The sequence below is a fragment of the Saccopteryx bilineata genome, chromosome 4, assembly GCF_036850765.1.
Source record: "Saccopteryx bilineata isolate mSacBil1 chromosome 4, mSacBil1_pri_phased_curated, whole genome shotgun sequence".
NCBI lineage: Eukaryota > Metazoa > Chordata > Mammalia > Chiroptera > Emballonuridae > Saccopteryx > Saccopteryx bilineata.
The window spans coordinates 192,948,395-192,969,672 of record NC_089493.1 but is presented as its reverse complement, the minus strand read 5'-3'; the positions used below and the strand labels follow the sequence as shown (position 1 = coordinate 192,969,672).

At 42.3% G+C, this 21,278-nt stretch overlaps 1 protein-coding gene across 3 annotated transcripts in view; it reads right to left on the bottom strand.

Annotated features, from left to right (window-relative positions):
• Positions 1–21,278, bottom strand: part of CREBRF (CREB3 regulatory factor) — a 60,474-nt gene that overhangs the window by 4,263 nt on the left and 34,933 nt on the right. For all 3 annotated transcript variants that reach the window (XM_066273295.1, XM_066273296.1, XM_066273297.1), the window contains 5 exons: positions 20,097–21,177; positions 13,619–13,813; positions 11,566–11,755; positions 9,584–9,657; positions 5,662–5,784 (listed from right to left, as the gene is read on the bottom strand). In XM_066273295.1, coding sequence (XP_066129392.1) covers positions 5,662–5,784; positions 9,584–9,657; positions 11,566–11,755; positions 13,619–13,813; positions 20,097–21,177 — 1,663 coding nt within the window. The remainder of the gene's footprint in view (positions 1–5,661; positions 5,785–9,583; positions 9,658–11,565; positions 11,756–13,618; positions 13,814–20,096; positions 21,178–21,278) is intronic.

Below are 21,278 nucleotides of genomic sequence, written 5' to 3'. Positions count from 1 at the left end.
ATTTTACTATTTTTTTCTGAAGTTAGAAGCCAAGAGGCAGAAAGACTCCAGCATGTGCCCAACCGGGATCCACCCAGCATGCCCACCAGGGGGCGATGCTCTGCCTATCTGGGGCGTTGCTCTGTTGTGGCTGGAGCCATTCTAGCGCCTGAGGCGGAGGCCATGGAGCCGTTCTCAGAACCTGGGCCAACTTTGCTCTGATGAAGCCTTGGCTACAGGAGGGGAAGAGAGAGACAGAGAGAAAGGAGAGGGGGAAGGGTGGAGAAGCAGATGGGCGCTTCTCCTGTGTGCCCGGACCAGGAATTGAAGCTGGGACTTCCACAAGCCAGGTCGATGTTCTACAACTGAGCCAACTGGCCAGGACTCAACACTTTAAAGTGAAGTAAATGACAAGTAGTTGCATTGCAAATTGTTACATGACACATACAAAAATAAAATGATAAAAATGGATCATACAGTGAATGACATGAAAAGACAAAAAAAAAGGAACAAATCCTAATAGATCTTTTGAGGACAGACCTAAAACCAAACATATATCAAGAATAAAAATGACCTCAGCTCATTTATTGAAGACAAACTACCAGACTAACAGAAAATTCAACTAAAAATCTATAAGTCAATTTTATAGTATATGGATCACAAATTAAATTAAAAACGCTTTTGTAAAGAGACGTATCTAACAAGTAATTCAGAAGACTGCAAATAAAAGGGCGGGCAAAGGGACGCCAAGCACACGCAGACAGTAAGGAGCTGCGTCATGGGTGGAGCGCAGACAAGACTGAACACATGACGATCGAGACCTGACTCCACTAAGAACCGGGAGTCACGAACCCTATTCACACATCCCAGCATTCAAATGCAAAAACACAGAAAATATGAGAACACACTAAAACACATTAGAGGGGCCTTTCTTGGTGCCACATAAGGCAAATAGACACCCTACAAAAAGAAAAAGAATAAGCCTGACCAGGCAGTGGCGCAGTGGATAGAGCGTTGGACTGGGATGCGGAGGACCCAGGTTCAAGACCCCGAGGTCATCAGCTTGAGCACGGGCTCATCTGGTTTGAGCAAAACTCACCAGCTTGAGCCCAAGGTTGCTGGCTCGAGCAAGGGGTCACTCGGTCTGCTGATGGCCTGCGGTCAAGGCACATATGAGAAAGCAATCAATGAACAACTAAGGTGTCGCAACGAAAAACTGATGATCAATGCTTCTCATCTCTCTCTGTTCCTGTCTGCCTGTCCCTCTCTCTCTCTGTCTCTCTAAAAAAATAAATAAAAAATAAAAAGGAAAAGACAAGACCTAATTAAGAACAACTAACTGACATATATTAAAGTCTTAATATAAAACAGAAAATGGCCCTGGCCGGTTGGCTCAGCGGTAGAGCGTCGGCCTAGCGTGCGGAGGACCCAGGTTCGATTCCCGGCCAGGGCACACAGGAGAAGCGCCCATTTGCTTCTCCACCCCTCCGCCGCACTTTCCTCTCTGTCTCTCTCTTCCCCTCCCGCAGCCAAGGCTCCATTGGAGCAAAGATGGCCCGGGCGCTGGGGATGGCTCTGTGGCCTCTGCCTCAGGCGCTAGAGTGGCTCTGGTCGCCAACATGGCGACGCCCAGGATGGACAGAGCATCGCTCCCTGGTGGGCAGAGCGTCGCCCCATGGTGGGCGTGCCGGGTGGATCCCGGTCGGGCGCATGCGGGAGTCTGTCTGACTGTCTCTCCCTGTTTCCAGCTTCAGAAAAATGAAAAAAAAAAAACAAAAAAAACCAGAAAATGTATCTTTTCAAAAGCCCACAAAACATTTAAAATTATAATCATATATTAGTTTTAAAAAATTCAATAGATCACAAAAAAATAGAAGTTAATAATAAAACTAGAAAATAATAATCCCTACCTTCTGAAAATGTTTAAATCTCTCTCAAGCCATTCTTAGCTCAAAGAGTAAATCAAGCCTAAAATTTCAAAGTATTAAGAAAACAAAATATCACATATCTGAATTTATGAAATGCAACTAAAGTAGAGCTTGGAAGAAATTTCAAAGGCTTTTAATTGTAATTAATGAGTAAGAAAATAAAAAATAAATTCAGCATTTAACTGAAGAAATGAGAAGATCAGGAGCCAGTCCCTCAGGGGGTTAAATAAGATAAACTATAAAGAAATAACTGACTAAAGAAATAAAGAACACAATAGATATAAAATAAAAAATGGAAATGCAACACTAGCCACTAGTACAGAGGATATTCAAAACCAAAGACAACTTTCATAAATTTGAAAGCCTTGGTGGACAGGGATAATTTTCTAGGAATATATAAATAAGCAAAACTGAGTCCAGAAGATGGAATCTAACAGACAAGTTACTGTATTTCCCCATGTATAAGACGATCCTATGTCTAAGACGCATCTTAATTTGGGGGCCCAAAATTTGAAAAAAAAAATTATATATAAAGTTATTGAACTCGAGTTGTATTCATCATAAAATTCAATGAGCTCAAAAGCAAGCGTGAAAAAGCTGGAAATGCAAGCAAAAAAAGAAAAAAATCTATATCCACTGTATAAGACACACCCAGTATTTAGAACCCAAATTTTTTGAAAAAGAGTGTCTTATACATGGGGAAATACAGTATTATAGAGAACACAGAGGACATCTTCAAAGAGTTAATCACAAACAACACACCGGGCCAGCCAGTAAGTTCAAAGAGTATTCTACCAACATTTAAGAAAAAGACACTCCAATATATATATTTTTTAAACTGCTTCAGAGGGTAATTCTGGGAGGATGGTTATATGACAGCATTGATCTTTAATCATCTCAACTCCCCAGAGCATTTAAATAGTAAAACGATAAACCCATTGAAAACCTGAACAAGTGACAAGATATCTCCACGAATCTAAAATCCAAAAGGGCAGGAAGAAATTATGAAAAGCGGTAAAACCTGGATGGTATTAACAATACCAATATGTGTGCAGGATGATCAAAAGGAAGTATGGGCCTGAGAAGCAAAGATGCCTGAAACAGCCGGCAGGTCGGTCACTGGAAGGCACAGGAGGCGGACATGAGAACAGCCAACGCTGTGAGAGACCGTCCCGCTGACAGCATGTCTAGGGTGAGGGCAAGGAGCGCACAGGAAGTGTGAACTCAGAAAGCTGGCCTTACAGGACAGGACCAGGATTTATAAGAGTCAAAATTGAGCAAGACAAGAACAATGGACAGCAAAGAAAGAAACGTCCAGGTAAAATGGGGGAAGGGTGCAGACCAGAAAGCTCCAAGGTGCACTAGTGACAAGGCTGGCCCTGCCTTAACCTCTTCTTCTTGCCCTCACCTGACTGTGGCCTAGTGACATTCAAATGCACCAAGGAAATCCCCTCACACCTTTTGCTTCTGAATGCCACCTTAACACCCAAAGGCATTTGCCTGGTTTGTTTCTCTCTCTCTGTCTCCTCCCTGCCTGTTTGGTCGGCCTGCACCCTTAGACTCCCTCCATGTGGCCTCATTTGGCAAGCAGTGACTTTGTCTCTCCCTAGGATAAACCTTCTTATACTGCTCTGCTCCTGTCCTCTCTTGTGATTGAATATGACCGACCATCTCACAAACAAATACAAAACACTTTTTTTACATTAACTAAAAATGGGATTCTGCAAAGTCTGAAGTTAGAAAGCTATCATGAACCAAACTGTCTTTTTTTTTTGTATTTTTCTGAAGCTGGAAATGGGGAGGCAGTCAGACAGACTCCCGCATGTGCCCGACTGGGATCCACCTGGCACGCCCACCAGGGGGTGATGCTCTGCCCATCTGGGGCGTTGCTCTGTCGCGACCAGAGCCACTCTAGCGCCTGGGGCAGAGGCCAAGGAGCCATCCCTAGCGCCCGGGCCATCTTTTGCTCCAATGGAGCCTCGGCTGCGTGGGAGGGGAAGAAAGAGACAGAGAGGAAGGAGAGGGGGAGGGGTGGAGAAGCAGATGGGTGCCTCTCCTGTGTGCCCTGGCTGGGAATCGAACCCAGCACTTCCGCACGCCAGGCCAATGCTCTACCACTGAGCCAACCGGCCAGGGCCTCCAAGCTTTCTTTTGAAAGTTCAAAAACACTAATTTCACTTACAAATAATAAAAGTATCAAGGTCAAAATCCTACAAAAAGTTTTTTTTTTGTTTTTTTTTCCTAAGTTAGAAGTGGGGAAGCAGTCAGATAGATTCCCACATGCACCCAACCAGGATCCACCTGGCAAGCCCACTATGGGGCGATGCTCTGCCCATCTGGGGTGTTGCTCCTTTGCAGCCAGAACCATTCTAGCACCTGAGGTGAAGGCCATGAAGCCATCCTCAGCGCCCAGGCCAACTTTGCTCCAATGGAGCCTTGGCTGTGGGAGGGAAATAGAGAAATAGAGAGAAAGGAGAGGGGGAAGAGTGGAGAAGCAGATGGGTGCTTCTCCTGTGTGTCCTGACTGCGAATAGAACCTGGGACTTCCACACGCCAGGCCAACGCTCCACCGCTGAGCCAAATGGCCAGGGCCCAAAAAAGTTATTTTAAGAGAAAAGAAAATAAGAAGATTCCTACAAACAATCAAAGTGTGCCTAGAAGACATGAATAACCACAAGATGGATGAAAACTATTATCCATTGTTATTTCAAAATAAACTAGAAGACATTAAAGAAAACAATATAAGGTAGAAAAGAACAATACGGTGAGAAATACAAAAACTCAGAAATAAGGTGACAGAAGTCTGGACACAGTGTAGTAAAATTACTAGGATTTAAAGAAAAAAAAATCCTGTTTACATCTAGGCAAAAACAGCAAATGACTTACAAGGAAAAAATTAGGCAATTATTAGCTTTTCAACAGTAACACTTAGTGCAAGAGAAAAAAGGAGAAACATATATAAAATAGTCAGGGAAAGAAAATAGGAGCCAAGGGTTTTGTAGCTGGTGAAACTAACTTCTAAATGTAAAGGGAATACACAAACTTGTCAACACAGAAGGCTTTTACATTAAAAAGAAGGCAAAAAGGCTTTTTTTCTTATACTATTCAATTCTCCCCTCTACCTAACAAAGAAAAAGTATTTTACAGAACACGAAGCCAGTGCTGTTTAACAGAGAACATGTAATACAGCTGAAGCAGCTGCACTCTGTGTGAGGCCTCAGGGAGGCCCTGACCTGTCGGGGATGCGCTCCTGCGGCAGGGCAGCAAGACTCCCAGCAGCTGGGTTCCCAGGCCCATCCTCTGTGAGCTACCCCTGCTCTCCCCGCCAGGCAGTGCTGGGCCTGCCGTCACTATGCCTGCCTCTCTGTTCTTCCCACGCTGTATAATCTGTCCCGGAATGGAAAACCACACGGTCAGGTCTGTTAGAATCCCGTGAAGTAGATTAGGGGTAAGATGAATAGGTAAGCACCTCAAGTAAAGCGTAAACTGCAGGCTTGACAGCTCAGGGACCTTTATTTTCCTTTTCCCCAGAGAAAGTTAAAGTTGCTAGAAGTTTATCTTTCCTGAGAGTTAAAATAATTTAGTGATGACTAACTACAACATGTCATAACCTGCAGTGTATGTTTATGAATGCTAACTCTCAAAAGACAAAACTACTTGTAATAAGAGAAACGAGTTTTTCTTTATCCTCTTGAACCACATATATTACACTACATGTTATTATTTATTATTAATTCTCCGACAGTCTTCTTACCAAGGGTATCTTTAATGAGGATTTCAAGCTTCTGCCCCATGCTGGGTTCTCTCTCCTCTCTGGGACTCTGTACTCGGTTTACAATCTCTTGCTTGATGGAGTTGATTACAAACAATAAATTATCTGTAAGACAGAATGAGACACTTGGAGTGCGTCACTAACACGGAAGAGTTCACTTTTAATTATGTAATAACAGGTACTCAGTTAAAAATGGAGAATGTGGAAGAAAATATTAAGCGGGGACAGTTATAAACTTTCTTATCCAAACAGTAATTTTAAATGAAGTGCCACTTCTGGTAACACTGCAGACATGTGTCAGTATCCACTCTCCCGTAAGCAACTTGCCCTATCTGTCCCTGATAGTTTTAAGACCTATGACAATGACTAGTATATTGATTCATAAGATCAATAAACATTATTTAAATAAATCAAATAAAGTCCTTCAAAGACAAAAGCTTTAAGAATAAATTTCTCGACCTTAAGCTTAAAATGAAAGAGCAGAGTTAACCGAAAGTAAAATAGGAGAAAAATAAAGAGAACAGCAGAAATCAATGGAACTGAACAAAAATACACAATAGAGAAAGCTGACAAAGTCAGAAGCTGGTTCCATGAAAACATCAACAAAATTGATACCCCTCCTACCCCCATCCCCATCCCCAGCTGGACTGAGCAGTCATCTATATCTAGAATTAAAAGGAGCAATTAAAAGGGTAATAAGAAAATGCTATGCTAACAAATTCAACAACTTGGATAAAATAGACAAACTTCTTGAAAATGCAACTTAAAATCAACACAAGAAGAAATGAAAAACCTGAACACCCTATTTTTGAAAGGAATTGAATTTCAAAAATATTTCCTGATGGTTTAATGGCAAATTCTATCAAATATACAACAAAGAAGTAAAATCAATTGTTTTTAAAAAGATAAAGATTATAGCTGAATTCATTCCATAAAGGCAAGTACAGCCCAAATACCAAAATCTGACAAAGACACTATAAAAAAGAAAAATTACAGACTACCGTCCCTCTTGAATATAGACACATAAATCTATTAATATTTGCAATAGATTCTAATATAAAAAGAAAAACACATCATAACCAAGTAGAGTTTAAGAGTGCAAGATTGGTTTAACATTCAAAACTCAGTTGATACAATTCACCATATTAACAGATGAATATATTGTGAGGTGAATATGTAATATATACCAGATATAAAAGAAAAATAACATAATTATTCCCATAAAATGCAAAAAAAAAACACCCTATATGAGTATACTAAATACCCATTCATGATAAACGAAACTAGGAAAAGAAGAAAACTTACTCAAAATGATAGAGGGCATCCCATCTACAAAGAAAGCCCACAGCCAACATCGAAAGGAAAGGTGAAAGGTTCCCCACCACCCGCCAACCCCCAAGACTGCAAACAAGGCAATCACCACTTGTATTCAAAGACCTAGACACTTCAGTAAGGCAATAAAGAAATAAAAGGCATAAAGATCAGAAAAGAAGAAATAAAACCTTATTTGAAGATAATAATTGCTTAAATAGAAGATCCCAGGGCATCTACATACTACTAGAACTGATAAATTTAGCAAGATATAAAAGTAAAACAAAAAAATCCACTTTATGTGCATTTCTAAAAAGCAAAGAGTTTGAAAGTAAAATTTCAAAAACAATTCCATTTACAGAAGTACTAAAAAAATATAAAATACCCACGAATAAATCTTACAAAAGATGTTCAAGCACTCTATTCTAAAAACTACAAAACAAGGTAGAGAGAAATTAAGACTTAATTAGAAGGAATGAGGTACCAAGTTCACAGACTGGAAGACTCCATGTTACTAGGATAGCAATTCTCTCCAATTGATCTACAAATTCAGAGCAATCCCAATCAAACTTCAGTAAGCTCTTTTTATTATTTTTATTTATTTATTTATATTTTTCTGAAGTTGGAAACAGGGAGGCAGACAGACTCCAGCATGTGCCCAGCCGGGATCCACCCGGCATGCCCACTAGGGGGCGATGCTCTGCCCATCTGGGGCATCGCTCTGTTGCAACCAGAGCCATTCTAGCACCTGAGGCAGAGGCCACAGAGCCATCCTCAGCACCCAGGCCAACTTTGCTCCAATGGAGCCTTGGCTGCGGGAGGGGAAGAGAGACAGAGAGGAAGGAGAGGGTAGGGGTAGAGAAGCAGATGGGCGCTTCTCCTGTGTGCCCTGGCCGGGAATCGAACCTGGGACTCCTGCATGCCAGGCTGATGCTCTACCACTGAGCCAACCGGCCAGGGCAATAAACTCTTTTTAAAAGGTGATAAACTAATTCTAAAATTTATATGATTATGCAAAGGACCTTAATGATCAAAACAACTTTGAAAAGCAAGAACATAATTGGAGGACTAGCAAAGACTAACACTACCTGACCTTAAGGTTTTCTATAGAATATAGTAATCAAGACAGTTTATATAAAAGTAGACAAATAGATCAATGGAACAGAATCAAGTCCAGAAGTAGTTCCATACACATGTAGTCAACCAATTTAACCAAAGGTATATATATACAAATACAAAAATATACAGCTACAAAGATGTACATAATTATGGATAAATACAATAACTGAACAACACAGAAATAGATTTCAACATATGTCCAAAGAAATAGACCCAAAAGGCTCCCAGTGGCCCAATACATCCCCCTGCAATATGAGTTAGCTGGGTTCTAAAAGAAATACAAATGCCCGTGACATTGCAATTATTATATCTATATACAGTCACAGAGCTCAAGATCAAAATGCTGCAACAGCAAGAAATAATAACAGGAAAATGGGGTAATTTCCATTCCAAGAAGCCAACCATTATTTTACCTAATTCATTTACCTGGATTAGAGTTCCTGAGTGGCCATTCATAAATAAAAACATCATTTCATTTGACAAGTTGTAAACTTCACAGTGAGAAACCCTGTCTATGCTCTCACAAATGGAAACAGGACAATCAAGACCAAGGAGTAAGAAAAATGACATAAGCTTATGAGCACATATGTGCCAGACAGCACACTGGATTTAAGAAGATCTCTAGAAATGTAAAACAGTTGATCATTTTGCCACTGTTTCACTTTCTGATATAACTTATCCCAAGGACTACAAGTGAGGTGGACAATTCTAGAGCAAAGGAACATGCAAGCTGGTACATACCAAGCTTGAGGAACAGTACAGAGCAAGGCAGAGAGGAGGGACACAGCTCAAAGCAGAGCCTTCCAGCCCCCTTGTGGGATGGAAAGGGTTCCAGGTATATGAGAATGGTCCAGAATGATCCTCTCAGCCCACAGGGGTCTCCTCCCGTGAGCAGCCTATTCTGTTATATCCCTGGATGCCTTAGATATAATTTTCTACACATGCCATGATGTGAAATATTGAGAAGTACTGATCTAAACCAACATCTCAAAATATGTTGCTTTAGGTAACCGAGGTGGTATGAAATAGGTAAGTTTCTGGGTTCTACTTGCACAGATTCTAATTCAGAGGATCTAGGGAGAAGCCTGGGAATCTGTGTTCAGCATGTACACAGGTGATCCCAATGAACAATCAAATTTGTAAACCAGAGCCTAAACTATCGGCTCAAAGGTTAAAATAAACATTAGTTCATAAATCTGGCTAACCCAGTGACACCACTGAAGTAAGAAGGAAGGAATGACGAGGCTCACAGCAGAAGCGCTCCTGAGGGCAGAGACAAGAGCTGGCAGGGGAGCCACAGATAGAGGCACGTACACACGAGGACAGGAATGAGCAAGAACGTGCAGCTTTGAATGGGTTAACAAAAGAGGCTGGCTTAACGTGGGCAGAATACACAAATAACAAAACCAAAGGAAAACAGAGGGGTCAGCAGAGTAACAGGAAGTTAATCGAAACCTTAAAAGCTTAGCTTTACCATATTCTGTGTTGAGGCCCCACAATTTCACTTTATTAGCTTCATACTGGGCTTTTTTCTTTAACCGACAAGCCCTGTGAAAGGAAAGCACAATTAGCGTCCTTTTTAAAGTGAACACTCAGAATATACTTCTCTTTGCTGCATCAGACATCTTCTAAGAGCAACCAAAAACCACTGCTGACTGACGTTTGCATGAAGTAACTCAGACACAAAAAAATCCCACAATATAATAATTTATCCAAACTGATTTTTAAAAATGTTAAGCATATTCTGAAGTAAAGAAAAGCTATGATCACTACACTGAAATAAACAAGCACTGGCAATGCCTAGCTGATGAGTAAGTGGACACTTGTGTTACTGGTGGGGTAGACAGTACATGCGGCTACTTCGTAAAACAGTTTTTACAAATTTGCTTTATTACTTTGGAAACAGCTACTTTGGCAGTTTCTTATAAATTTAAACATATACTCCTGGGTATTTACCCTAGGGAAATGAAAACGTATGTTCACACAAACACCTTTAAGTGAATGTTTATGGTGGTTTTACTCATAATTGCCAAAAAAAGAAACAATCTAAATGTCCTTCGCCTGACCAGTGGTGGCGCAGTGGACAGAGCATTGGCCCGGGATGCCGATGTCCCAGGTTCTAAACCCTGAAGTCGCTACTTGAATGCAGGCTCACCAGCTTGAATGTGGGGTCACCAGCTGGAATGTGGGGTCACTGACATGATCCCAAGGTTGCTAGCTTGAGCCCAAGATCGTCAGCTTGAGCAAGGGGTCACTGGCTCAGCTGGAGTCCCCCTGACCCCTGGTTAAGGCACATATGAGAAGCAACCAGTGAACAATTAAAGTGCCACAACTAGGAGCTGATTCTTCTCATCCCTCTCTTCCTCCCTCTCAATAAATGAATGAATGAATGACCTTTAACTGATGAATGGATAAACTGCAGTATATCCCCACCACAAAGGAATACTACTCAACAATAAAAAGGAACAAACTATTACTCCTTACAACTTGGAAGAATCTCAAATACATCATGTTAAATCAAAGCTCTCAGTCCAAAGGCTATATACAGCACAACTCCATCTACATGACATTCTAGAAAATGCAAACCCTTAGGACAGAAAACAGATCAGTGGTGGCGAGGGTTAGGAATGGGAGAAGGGGTTTACTTTGACAAAGGGGCATGAGGAAATTTTTTAAGGTGATGAAAACATTCAGTATCTTGATTGTGGGGGGTTATATATCAGATATATTTGTCAAAACTCACAGAAGTATGCAATTAAAAGAGATGAATTTTAAATACTACAAATTACAAGAAACATAGCTATGATAAAAAATTTCACTATTATACCGAGACCTCTCTCCTTAAAAACTTTTTCCATCAAGCATACAAACCATCTTTTACTTCTTTTTTTTTTTTTTTTTCATTTTTCTGAAGCTGGAAACAGGGAGAGACAGTCAGACAGACTCCCGCATGCGCCCGACCGGGATCCACCCGGCACACCCACCAGGGGCGACGCTCTGCCCACCAGGGGGCGATGCTCTGCCCATCCTGGGCGTCGCCATATTGCGACCAGAGCCACTCTAGCGCCTGGGGCAGAGGCCACAGAGCCATCCCCAGCGCCCGGGCCATCTTTGCTCCAATGGAGCCTTGGCTGCGGGAGGGGAAGAGAGAGACAGAGAGGGAAAGCGCGGCGGAGGGGTGGAGAAGCAAATGGGCGCTTCTCCTGTGTGCCCTGGCCGGGAATCGAACCCGGGTCCTCCGCACGCTAGGCCGACGCTCTACCGCTGAGCCAATCGGCCAGGGCCCCATCTTTTACTTCTAAAGGAAAAAAGTATAATACTCTCATTATAGTATTCATAAAAGTATACTTCTGAATAAATGGGTAAGGGTCAGAAGAGCTTCTATAAAAGCCTACTGCAAGTCTAACCTTCACCTACTAGACTTGATTCACATGAGCAAACATGATTAGCATTTACCTGGAAGCCAGTTTATTCTTTTCCTTCCTTGACCTTGGCCGGGCAGTTAATGGCAGCTCGCTGACTGGAGTCAGGTCACTGATCACCTTATTCAGCTTCCGCAGCTCATTGCCTATCTGCAGTAGTTTTTTAGGATTTGGAGTCAGATCTTCTACGTCAGTTCTCCGTGACTTCTTTACTGCATATTTTCCTATAGATGATTTAAAAGAAGTTTAAATTACAACATTTTATTTAACAAGAGATATGTTTTCTACAGCCACATTTTAAAATGACACTTCTCCCCCCACCCCCTTTCTGGTTCAGAAGTCTTCGCATGTTTCAAAAGTCTCAGAACTTTAACAACCTATGTGAGCCTTCTCTCCTTCCCACCTTGTAATGGCAAGAAACGGGGTGATGTGGTGCGAGTTCCAGCCGTTCAAGTCCTTCTCACCTTAGGGTTCCTAGTCCCGGTACAAGGCTCTTACTATCTGCATGACAGGAATCAGGACCTCAAAGTTTAGGACTGGAGTGCAAGTTCATCTGCACACGAAGATTGGGGCTAGTGTACAATACACACTCAGAAAAAGACTTGGAGATTTTATCCAAATCAAGATGTTTTGATACTCTGACTGAAAATCTGTCGTGTGTGTGTGTGTGTGTGTGTGTGTGTGTATATATATATATATATATTTTTTTTTCCTTCTTGTGTTGGACTCAAAAGTCCACCAAGTAAAGGTTGCCTTTATTGAAAGCTCTTCTTCGGTTAGTCTGATACATAACATCATAGAAGACTCCAGGGGTCTTGCCCTGTCACCGCAGGCAGGAGGATGGCTCCATCCTCAGGGCTACAACACACAGCTCAATTTCTCTGGTACTCTCCAACACGCTATCTGGACCTATTTGTTGGTCCTGTCTTTTCACTCTGGGTAGAAAAAATGATCTGAAGGCAAAAACTAGGTTTTTATACTCACTGAGTGACAGGAAAGTATAGACCGCGGCACCAGCGGAAAGGGAAAATGCATCACAAACACATTTCTGGTACAATTCCAGTGTCAAAAATGCTCAGCAACTTAAACGCATACCACGAGTGATTGTTAAAACTGTGCAGTGAGCACCGAATTTACTAGTTCCCTCCACTTTGGATTAATGTCAAAATAATATTTAAGCAGAAGGCATTCTGCTTAATTAACATTGGCCTGGGTTCACAATTCAAAATTTGACCTACCTAAGATTTTTAGCTTCTCTCGACCCCTACTTTCCACTATTCTCTCTTCATTCCTTTTCTTATAACCCCTCCTCCTTGCCTCCCACCACCGTTTAATCCCAATCTCCTATTTATATTAGCCCTGGAGATGAGATAAGAATGGAGTGGAATGCCTGACCGGGAAGTGGCGCAGTGGATAGAGTATTGGACTGGGATGCGGAGAACCCAGGTTCAAGACCCCAAGGTCGCCAGCTTGAGCGCCGGCTCATCTGGCTTGAGCAAAAAAGCTCACCAGCTTGGACCCAAGGTCGTTGGCTGGAGCAAGGCGTTACTCGGTCTGCTGAAGGCCCATAGTCAAGGCACATATGAGAAAGCAATCAATGAACTAAGGTGTCGCAACGAAAAACTGACGATTGATGCTTCTCATATCTCTCTGTTCCTGTCTGTCTGTCCCTATCTATCCCTCTCTCTGACTCTCTCTCTCTGTCCCTGTAAAACATAAAAAAAAAAAAAAAAAAAGATTAAAAATTTTAAAAAAAGAATGGAGGGGGGGCTGGAGCCCATCTTTCTCCCCAACCCTCTGGTCTACAGCAGCTGTGATGGGTCAGGAATCAACTGCCCCCTGATGGTTTCCCGGAAGCAAGAGAAATGGAACCATTTTCACACAGGCCTTCTCTCCATTTCGGTAGTGGATCTCTTCCCTGCTAAAGGCTGTTTGGAGTGAGCAGCGGCCACAGCGAACCTGGCAGCTCGACTGTTCCCCTCTCCAGTTTGCTAGGAAGGGCTGAATGTCTATACACAGTGATTAAATATTATGATTTAGTATCTCTTTCTAAAGTGACACAGAATATTTGACTGCAAGCCCCTTACCGTGATGTAAGCCATTTTTCTGATACATGTTACTTGGCAAGGTATCTCGGTTCCACTCAGATGGCCTTAGCATCCTCTCTTGCTGTGATGGTGTGAGTTGTTCACTGTACTCCCAGAAGTACCTTCTTTTACCTCTCTTCCGAGAGGATACTGAAGTCATCTCCTTCAAGTCTTCCACGGAATCATTTTCATAGCCTTAAAAAGAAGAAAGCCCCCACCCCAATTTTTAAGTTTCATATATTTCAACAAACCAATCAGGACAAACAAAAAGATCCTTCTATTTGTCAATTGATAGATTTCCTTTCATCTGAAACCATCACTGTTTATCACTGGCATGTCAAAGATAATAAACCAGGTCCATAAAGTAACTTCTAATATAGAATATAGAAATCTCTGACTCATAATATTCAGATATCAAAACCACAGGCTACCACACTATCTTCCTGGGGCTTCTCTTTGGTTGTTATAAGTTAGTAAATGACACTGGGTTTGTACCTTCACATAGGATTGAGAGAGTAATGAAATACAGTGAGAGGAGTGTCAAAAGCACCATTAGATAACGGCACTCAGGCACTATCCTGTGATCTTACAAGCCTTCTTTTTCATACTTATGCCTCTGAAAGCTCCCCAGACAGAGAGCCGAGTGCATTTCGGGGACGGGACCCTACCAGGCACAGTTTCGTCAGGCAGCAGTGGGTTCCTTCCAGCCTCCCACCCTATCCCTTCTGTACAAGTGCAAACATGACAGTTCTCACCCAGGCCACTACAGAAATACTTAAATGCCTGTTTTAATATTTTGCTGGAAACAATTTTCATCTACTCCACTTTAAAAGTTATTATTAGGTTATTTTCCTTCCTAATGTGAAGTTTCAGAAAATACTTAATTCTGAGCTGCTAGAACGATTGGTCAGTCCCAATACAGGATGAGCTACCAATCTCAGACCCCCTCAGAGAATGCCCACCTTGCACGCACTCCAAGTATTCAGGGCTAGGTGGGGCTGGGCCACGCACAGGATGTACACAGACTGAACCCTAAGGAGGCTAGGAGAAACTGGACAGCACTGGCCGAACAAGATGACCACTTTCCTCCTAAAATGGTGACTCCTCTAGAACTGACACTAAGAAAGTGATGACACCTGAGCATTAGGGGGAAAGGACAGAATTTTACCAGGTATTTTTCAGATTAAGAATTAGGAACAATCCATTTATATGACATTCTAGAAAAGGTAAAATTATAGGAACAAAGTGGTTGCCAGGAGTTGCAGGTGGAGGGAGGGGCTGACTATAAAGAAACACGAGAGAAATTGGGGGAGGGGGTCAAATTCTTCTATATCTTGATTGGGGTGGTTACATGACTACATACACTTGTCAAAACTCACAAGTATGCACTTAGAGTGTATTTTACTGTGTGAAAATTATACCTCAATCAACATGACCTTTAAAAAGAGAATCAATTCAGAGAGCAGAATGATTTCAAGGCAAGTTAGAACAAGCTAACACCATTAGAGAACACGTGTGGGTCTTTAAAACAATACGGCAAGCAGTGACGGTGTAGGTTCCACCATAAGAAAGGATGCAGAAGTTTAGTGACACAATAATTTCTAAAAGTCTGATTTTAAAAAAAATCATATTAGATAGCTTTGCCCTATTTACTTGTGTGAATGCTTTACTTCAAATTGAAGGATTTTGTCTTGTTCCAGTCTTCCACCTAACTTTGGAAAAGGTGCAAGGACACAATGTGCCACCCAAAGTGGCCTTTTAAAAAAGGCCCTTGTGGCCCTGGCCGGTTGGCTCAGCGGTAGAGCGTCGGCCTGGCATGCGGGGGACCCGGGTTCGATTCCCGGCCAGGGCACATAGGAGAAGTGCCCATTTGCTTCTCCACCCCCCCCTCCTTCCTCTCTGTCTTTCTCTTCCCCTCCCGCAGCCAAGGCTCCATTGGAGCAAAGATGGCCCGGGCGCTGGGGATGGCTCCTTGGCCTCTGCCCCAGGCGGCAGAGCAACGCCTTGGAGGGGCAGAGCATCGCCCCCTGGTGGGCAGAGCGTCGCCCCTGGTGGGCGTGCCGGGTGGATCCCGGTCAGGCGCATGCGGGAGTCTGTCTGACTGTCTCTCCCCATTTCCAGCTTCAGAAAAATAAAAAAACAAAACAAAACAAAAAAACCTTAAAAAAGGCCCTTGCTGCCTGACCAGGTGGTGGCATAGTGGATACAGCGTCGGACTGGGATGCAGAGGACCCAGGTTTGAGACCCCGAGGTCGCTAGCTTGAGCGCGGGCTCATCTGGTTTGAGCAAGGCTCACCAGCTTGGACCCAAAGTTTCTGGCTCGAGCAAGGGGTCACTCGGTCTGCTGTAGGCCCTGTGGTCACTTGGTCTGCTGAAGGCCCGCAGTCAAGGCACATATGAGAAAGCAATCAATGAACTAAGGATGAACCGCAATGAAGAATTGATGTTTCTCATCTCCCTCCCTTCCTGTCTATCTGTCCCTATCTGTCCCTCTCTCTGACACACACACACAAAAAATAAAAAAACAAAAAACAACAACACAGTGATAAAAAAAATAAAAATAAAAAAGGTCCTTGCTCCACCCACCTGAGCAAAAATTACTGGCTTGCAGAAATTACTGATTCACAGCAATTATCCCTATCAACACAGGGACATCTCAACACAGGCAGGCAGATGGACCAATCCAAACACTCCCATCTTCCTACCAATGTCAAGAACTGGTATTTCACATTTAAGTCTATTCCAGCACAAAGCATAATGGAGACTTTTTATATACAACCTCCCCAGGAGGTGGTGGTTACATGACTACATGAACTTGTCAGAACTCACAGAACCGTAGACTTAAAGGGGTGAACCCATACCCCTGACACTGTGATATACTCCCTCAGCTAGCAACTTGTATTGACATATTTCACTGACAGATACTTCATTTCAGACTTATAAGAACCTGGTAGGAAGAAATTATTAACCCCCTTTTCACAAAGAAATATACTCATGGAGAGGTTAAGTGACTGGGCAGAGCCTGGGACTACTTAGGTCCCATGACTCCAGGAGTTTAGCTACAACTGGGACCCCCACTTTTCCTATCCTATCCAGTTAAACGGTCTAAATGGATTTTTTTTCACATACTGGTACATTCCACATTAAATTCAAAGAGTCAAGAAGATTTTGAGTCTTCTGTCTCACCCAAAGTAGTTACCAGTTTCAGTATTGATTATACATGTTGTCTTTTTAAAAAAATTATTTAAATGGCCATCAGTTTTCTTTGACCTAATATTTTACCGTTTTCTAATAGCACACACCATAAATTCACCATCTCTCTCTCTCACACACACACATACAACTTGTTAGCTAAAGTCATCCACCCATGATACAGTAAAATGGAGAAAAATTGTATTCCAGATCAGTGGTCTAGCATTTAAGATCATTAAATGTTTCTCAAATGATGTTCTGAGAAACACTATTGTATAAGATCTGCCTTCATCCCCAAGTGAATTCTATGGTCAAGTAAGTTTTAAGAAACTCATACTGCATTTCTCTCTCACCAAGTCCCAGTGCACATAAGCATATCAGAAGACAGAAATCACATGAGTAAACAAACCCATTTCACTCTAAGTTCCACGAAGACAAGGACCGGATTGTGTCTATTCTGCTCATCTCTGTATAGCCAATACCTGATAGACACTGTGTCGGACACAAGAGGCACTCCAAAAAATTTTTTTAACAAATCAACGATTTGTTTAATGCAGCTTTTCCACTGAGCCTTTCCCTTTATTTTTTTCATTTGATGGATGGCCATACTGATCTAACTCATTCCTTCCTGACGTGATTATCAAAAGGAAGAAAAGAAACGCTTCTTTATGGATTAAAATTCCAATGACAAATCTTTCATCAGTGAGGACTACTGCCATTAAGCTGATAAAGTCAATCGTAAAAATGTTCAGTAGGGATTATGAAATAAACTCTCATTCTGGGGGCCCAATTCTTAGTCTTACAACCATGTAATTCCATGACCCTAAACAGTTGCAGCCTGTCCACAGAATAGTCTCTATTAAAACCTGGGAGCCAGCCCAGAAGAAGGACTGAAACTCCATTTTACACCTTTCCTGGAGCTTTGTAGGCTCGGGCACTGTTGTAGCAAACTGCCAAGAACCAGCATCAAGGGAGCAAGCCATCACAAAAGGGCCTTTGTACACTGTCTGCTGCAAACGAAACCAATCAACCCACTCCACAACTAGCACTCTGAAGAAGCAGTAACTATTCCTCCCGTTTCTGAGCTTCAAAGACTTTCCTCTTGCTTCTAACCAATAATTCACTTTCGCATTCCTAAATAGGCCTGTTTAGCTCTTTCTTTTAAGAAAAAGAAAAATTTTCATTAGCAAATGTGAATAAAACCGAAATCACAGCCACAAAATTGTTCTGATTTTGTGGTTAAAGAATGTTATTCATTAACATTTATGAGAATTGTCCAAGTGATACTAACCAAGGAGGTTTTACTTGAAGTCAGCTGGAAGTGAGTTAAATGCCATCCAAACATTTAGCATTGTTAAACAGAACCAGGAGAGCGCTACCCTGCAGAGTGCCAACTAGCCCATCTCATTCTCAAGCAGTGTTGGTTGCTAACCACAACCAAGGGAATGTAGCATAACAGGGCAATGACAATACCAACTCCAACACTGGCTCCCCCTCCTATCAGAGTCAAGGGTTAAAGAATGGAAGTGAGGGTCAACCTACCAAGTCATGAACCCACTCATCTCTCAACAAGAAATCAAGACAAAAGATCAAAAATGAATTTAAAGTGGAGTTAAAAGTCAAAGAAAGGCCAAACTAAAACCAGAAGTGGAGCAGACTGCATAGTCCTTCCCTGGTTGGTAGTGTTGAGATTTATTTACTGATTTATCTATTCCTTTAAGTGCCAGCAGGCAAGGGCACTGACTTCCCCACACCTTCCACTTCCCTCAGTAATTACCTGTATCCTCTCTGTCTCACTCTTCCCTTATCCTCGTGTCCTAATTCTAAATATGGACTCGAAGTGCCGTAGCCAGATAGCTCCATAGGTTAGAGCATCATCCCAAAGCACAGATTGCCAGTTTGATCCCCAGTCAGGGCACATACAGGAACAAACTGATGTTCCTGTCTCTCTCCCTCTAAAATCAATAAAATAAACAAATAAATAAATAAGGACTCAGAGCAATAGGGCTGACCTGCCAGACTTTAACTACTCTGGTCTTTCTACAAGAGGGAGCTAAGTAACTTACCCACCAGCTAGCTACAAAGATAACATCCCTTGAAATATCTCAAAGCAGATTTCATTAGTTTGTTGAAAAATTTTCCTGCTTAGGAGGAAAGACAATTGTTCTAGCTAGACTATACAGAGTTCTAAAGTAAACCAAAGAAAAGGCACAACCCCTTTCCTCCACATTAAACTTAAAGTACCTTTTCCTTACTTGCAACCTTACCCAAGTCAAACAACATGGGTGTATCAAACACATCAACCCAAGCACCTGTGTAACAAGGAGATAGCACTAAGAGGAGTCTTTCAGCAATGACAGTGCTTCAGTGCCTACAATACAGCTACTACGCCTTAAAAACCTTCCAAAGATTAAATACCCGTGTTGTTACTGCCGGAAATTCCAGCAATCCTCATAACAAATGGGGACGGTGTTTTCTTTGACAATTTATAAGGTTTTTAAAATAACTTAGTTTTTTTATGTAGGCGTTATGGTATCAACATGATCTCTGAAGAAAAGAATTTTTGCTTAAACTTGAAGTCTTCACTGTTTTGTGAACAAACCATGTTCCACTTGGCGATACCATTTTCATAAGTAAACTGCACGAGCTGACAGCGGCAACAGCCCAAGCACGTAAGAGCTGGGGTGGACCAGCGCTCACAGGTTTCACCTTCCTTTTCCCTTTTATTTGTAAGCACTGTCTTGAATAAAACAGCGTCTCCTTCATGCCCACTAAATTATAGCATGTATTTTTCTTAAATGGAAAAACACTGAGCAAATGAAAGATGCAGCAGGCACAAAGAAAAAGTTCTCATTTACATTATTCATTAAGTCAGCTTTGTTGGTCATGGGCATGAGTAACATAACCCATCAGCCCTTGGTTCACCGTTCTAGGGATCCCTGACTTATCTCAACTATGACAGAGGGCTTGTGCATAAATAAGAATAATTTTTAAGCCAATTGATTCTTGGCATCTTTGCAAAGCTGCTCAAGAGAGTGATAAATCAGGTCACTTAGCATAAAATAAATTAAAAAGTAGCCCTCGAGGAATCAGCTTATGAACCACTGTTTAAGCAAAAGTGATTATTTTAGAGCTGTCTGAATAGAAAAAAGCAATTACATATCCACGCCAAGATATTAGGTCACTTGATCCCTCAAACTAAGACAAAGAAAGCATCCATAGCAAGACTCTATTTCTAGACTGTAGGAGGAAGGTCAGTCTGGAAAGGCTCTAAGTCTTATAATACCTGGTTCAGACAAAGTGTCACTAATATCATCATCCCTGTCATCTTCATAATCCTCTTCTTCTTCCTCCTCCTCCTCGTTTTCAGAGAGTTCATGTTCGCTGCCAAATCCCTCGTCATGGTCCTCATCATCGACATCCTCCTCGTCCTCCTCCTCGTCGTCAGGGCTGCATTTGGTTGGCTGCTCACCCACGTTGTCGGAGACAAAAAGGGAGTAATTGTGCTCTTCTTTTTTCTGGGATGAGTCTGAGACTGATGTGCTGGCAGAAAGGCTGCTACTCTCCCCCGTGGCAACTGCCCCAGACCCCTGGGGCAGGGCACCGAGTAGTAGTTCCTGGGTTTCTTTGAAAGGCAAAGTTGGAGTGGCATGACCCTGAAGAGGCTCCAACCCTTTCTTCTCTGGTCTCTTTGCTACCGCCCCACAGTAGCAGGTGTTCTCCTTCGCGTCTGCGTGGACCTGGTTCAATGAGGGCCGGCCCTGCTGCGCCGGGTTGATCTTTACTTTTGCCTTTTTGACATAGTCTTTACATTCCACGTGAAAGTTCACCTTTTCAGTATGATACATGTTGGTCTTCACCATGATTTGTGTGCTTGAAGTGGGTTTGCTTGCTTTTTGGACACAGTCTGACAAAGGGACCTCAGCCTGAAGAGTCTTAGAAGAACACACAGGGGCCGCGGCTCTGCTTGCGATCTTTTTACCAGGGAATGAAGAGGGCAAAGGGTTTTGTTTGACACTGAAAAGAGAATCCGGGTAATACAGGGAATCGGAAACAGACTGGGAGTCTTCACTATTAAGCTGGGCCAACGTTGGAGTTTTACTTATGACTTCTTCATCTTGGTAAGGGCTAGAAAAGTCATCAAGACCCAAGTAATCCACTTCTTTTGTTCCCCAGATGTCACAGCTGGTGAGTTTGGTGTACTTCGTTAGGTCTTCACAGTACGTGTCCCATTGTTCCCAGTTTGAGGTTAAAGCGCCCTCATTGTCCAGGACATCTGTGAAAGACTCCAGATTTTCAATGTCTTTGCAGTCCTCCAGAGAGAGGAAGTTGTCTCTAGGATTCTGTTGGTAGTTCATCTCTCTATCCTGAGAAATAATTACACACCACATTTTAGGAAAGAAAAACTCATCTCCCTCCACTTCCATATATAAAATTGATAAATCAGTACTTGACCTCTGGTCTGTTT